This window comes from Monoraphidium neglectum, assembly GCF_000611645.1.
Source record: "Monoraphidium neglectum strain SAG 48.87 unplaced genomic scaffold scaffold00164, whole genome shotgun sequence".
Classification (NCBI taxonomy): Eukaryota; Viridiplantae; Chlorophyta; class Chlorophyceae; order Sphaeropleales; family Selenastraceae; genus Monoraphidium; species Monoraphidium neglectum.
The window spans coordinates 31681-34717 of record NW_014013464.1 but is presented as its reverse complement, the minus strand read 5'-3'; the positions used below and the strand labels follow the sequence as shown (position 1 = coordinate 34717).

Here is a 3037-nt window from a genome sequence, read left to right as displayed (position 1 = left end):
GTGGAAAGGGCAAGCGGCATCGCGGAGGGTGCTGAAACTCGTGCTCTGTTGGGCGGGGCGGGGGGGGGGAACGAAGCTTTAAAAGTAAAACGACATCACGCGCGTTCTGGCCAACAGGGGCAGCAGCTACAGCCCTCACAATCCATGAGCACAGCTGCCGCCGCGCCGGTGGCGAGGCATGGCAGCCGCGCCGCGCCGCCCCTCCGCCGCATGTCAACGAGTAAGCGCAGCCGATTGTGCCGCGCAACCTTGGCCGGCCGCCCCCTCACCTTCCGCAGCTGCGCCTCCAGCTGGCCCACGCGCTCCGCATAGGCTGCAACCTGCTCCTCCAGAAACTGAACAGCCACCGGATTCGTGGCCAGCTCCATGCTGCCGCTCACGCCCCAACCTGACCCGCACCCCGCCGCCGCGCCGTGCGCCGCGCCGGGGCCGCCCGCGGCGCGCGCCGCCGCGAGCGGCCCCAGGCGGCTGCCGCCGCGCAGCGGCGGCGCGTTGGAGACCGGGGATTGCCCCGTGGCGGCGCCGCCGCGGAGCCAGCACAGGCCCGCTTGCACAGCTGCCGGCCAGTCGCCAGGGTTGCACGCCTGCGCGCCGCGCGCCTGCTGAGGCAGTGGGGTCCGATGGTAGTGGTAAGGCGTGCGCCCGACCGCAGCAGCTGCGGCGAAGCTCACGTCAGACAGCGCCGGCGACGCGCAGCCTGGTGTCCCCGCCTTGCAGGGCGGTGGCGGCGACGACGCGCGCGGGCCGCCAGGGCTTTCATGGGGCCAGGCACGGGGCGAATCCCGGCTGTCTGGGGCGCCTGGCAATTCATGCTGCGGCTGCGGCGGCGAAGGGATGCTTTGAGAATGACGGCTGGCGCTGCCCTCCATGTGGCAACTATCTGTCGCTGCCCGTGTATGTATCAGAGGAGTGGCCGCCGCGCTGCTGTCGACGGCGGCGGCATCAATGCTTTGGCACAGGGCGCTCCAGAGCGAAGACACGCCGCTGCCGCTGCCCGGCCCATTGAGCGGGGATGCCGCAGCAGCGATATCTCGCTCTTCGCCCTCGCGGCGACCGCCCGCCGCACTGCCACAATGGCTGTCGGTGGCAGCATCAGGGATGAGACGCGAGGACAGTGCCAACGCCCGCGCCGGGCTCCACGCCTGGCTGCTGCTGACAAACAGGCCTGCCCCCGCAGCCGTGGGCGAGGTGCCTTGGTCGCTCGCCGCACCGGGGCTGTCAGGCAGCGCGGCGGGGCTGCCCAGCAGAGGCTCGGGAGGGCTGAGAGGGGGGTCACGCGACACCCATGCCCCTGCGTCTGCGGCGCCGCCACCAGCGTCCTCGGAGCGCTCTGGGGCCGCCGTTTGAGCGGCGGGACTCCGCGCCGGCGGCGGCGCATGCGCAGGCATCCAGGGGTCTGCAGCGGGTGCCGCCCCAGCAGCCGCGGCCGCCCCGCTGGCGGTGCTTGCCTGCAGCTGGGCTGCAGACGCGTCAACAGACAGCAAAAGCAGCAAGTTGCTGCCATGCCCTCTGCCGCCGCTTGCTGCAGCAGCCGGGCTGCCGGTCAGTGGCCCGTTGGCGCGGCCGCGGCATCCGTCCTGCTCACCGCCGCCGCTGCCGCCGCCGCCCTCCTCAGCCCACGGCCATCCCTGACTCTCCGTCCCTGCGCTCGGGCCAGCCGCCTGTGCACCAGCCCCGTGCGCCTCGGCCGAGCTCGCCGCAGCAGCAAACGCAAACGCGCTGCTGCAGCAACTCGCGTTTGATGCATCCACTGACGCAAGCTCCGGCGCAGCGGCCTTTCGCAGAACTTGGCCGGTGCTGCAGCCGTCCAGAGGCGCCTGCGCAAGCGACCCTGCTCCGTCGCGGCCCGCGCTTGCGCGCCCGAGGCCCAGATCGCCGCTCAGATCCAGATCCAGCCTGGGCGCGGGTCCGAGGCTGATGCCCAGATCCGAGCCGGCGATGGACCCGCGCAGCGCCCATTTGCCCGGGTCGCCGAACCAGCTGGCGCGAACAGGCGGCTTCCCATTGAGTCGCTGCTGCTCGAGCCCCGGGGCAACCGCCCCGGCGCACTCTTGCTGCGTCGCCGCGCAGCCGCCGCCTGCGTCGCCGCCGCTCGCCCACAGCGTCCGCAGCCATCCTGCCGACGCGCTCGCCTCCTGTGCCGCCGCAGCGGGCGCTGGCGCGGGCGCCGGCGAGGCGGCAGCAAACGTGGCGCAGCTGTCGGCAGATTCGCTCAGCAGCGCCTGCCACGCGGGCTGGGGAGCCAGCGGCCCGCATCCCCCCTTGGCTTGGTGTGACGCGCCGCATCCGGGCTCCTGCGCCCTGCTGACCCCGTCGCTTTGGCCTCCACGCTGGCCTCTGACTTCGCTCTGCTGCTCGTGCTGCTGCTGCTGCTGCTGCTGGTGGTATCTATCCAATGGGCGTGTCGATGCCATTGGACGCGTGGCCAAAGGGATGTCTGTCATAGTACCAGCAGAAGGAGCAGCAGCGCCAGCAGCAGCAGCAGGTGGTGCCGCCGTCGCCGCAGGAGCAGGCGCCTTAGGCGGCAGCCCAGCAGCGCGCGCCCCGCGCGCATCGCGACGCCCGCGGATGAAAGGTGAGTCCGTGAAAAGCGGGATGCTGTCGTCGACGCCACGGGCGCCGGCCAGCATGGCGGCCGCCGCTGCTCCGACGCCTTTAGGTGGGCAGCGGCCGCCCTGAACGCGAGTGACAGGTGGGCAAAAGGGGCGCGGAGGGTTTGGCACAGCTATGTTTACAAAATGGTGTGCATGTATTCAGAGGGCGGCGGGGCATCCAGCAAGTTTGCGTGTGCTTCCGTCAATCGTCAGGGCCCAACACAGCCGGTCGCCCACCCGGGGGTCTTGTCGGGCCGCAGAGCCGCGAGGGTCATTCTCTTTGCCCAGCTGCGCCGTCATGGCCGCCCCATGCGTGGCGCCCGCGGCCGCGCCGACCGGGGTGCGGCTGAGCAGCAGCGGCGACGCGTCCAGGCCGATCAGGGCGCCGCCATAGAGCGTGTCCCTGCCGCCGCCCGGCGTGCCGGCGGGGCCGCCGCCTCCCC

At 72.1% G+C, this 3037-nt stretch overlaps 1 protein-coding gene across 1 annotated transcript in view; it reads right to left on the bottom strand.

Annotated features, from left to right (window-relative positions):
* The window catches only part of MNEG_1604 (hypothetical protein), a gene marked incomplete at both ends in the record, with an annotated part of 4589 nt that extends 4221 nt beyond the window's left edge, over positions 1–368 (bottom strand). The window contains one exon of the mRNA XM_014049924.1: positions 270–368. Within this exon, the coding sequence (XP_013905378.1) occupies positions 270–368 (99 nt within the window). The remainder of the gene's footprint in view (positions 1–269) is intronic.
* Between the last annotated feature and the right edge of the window lie 2669 nt (positions 369–3037).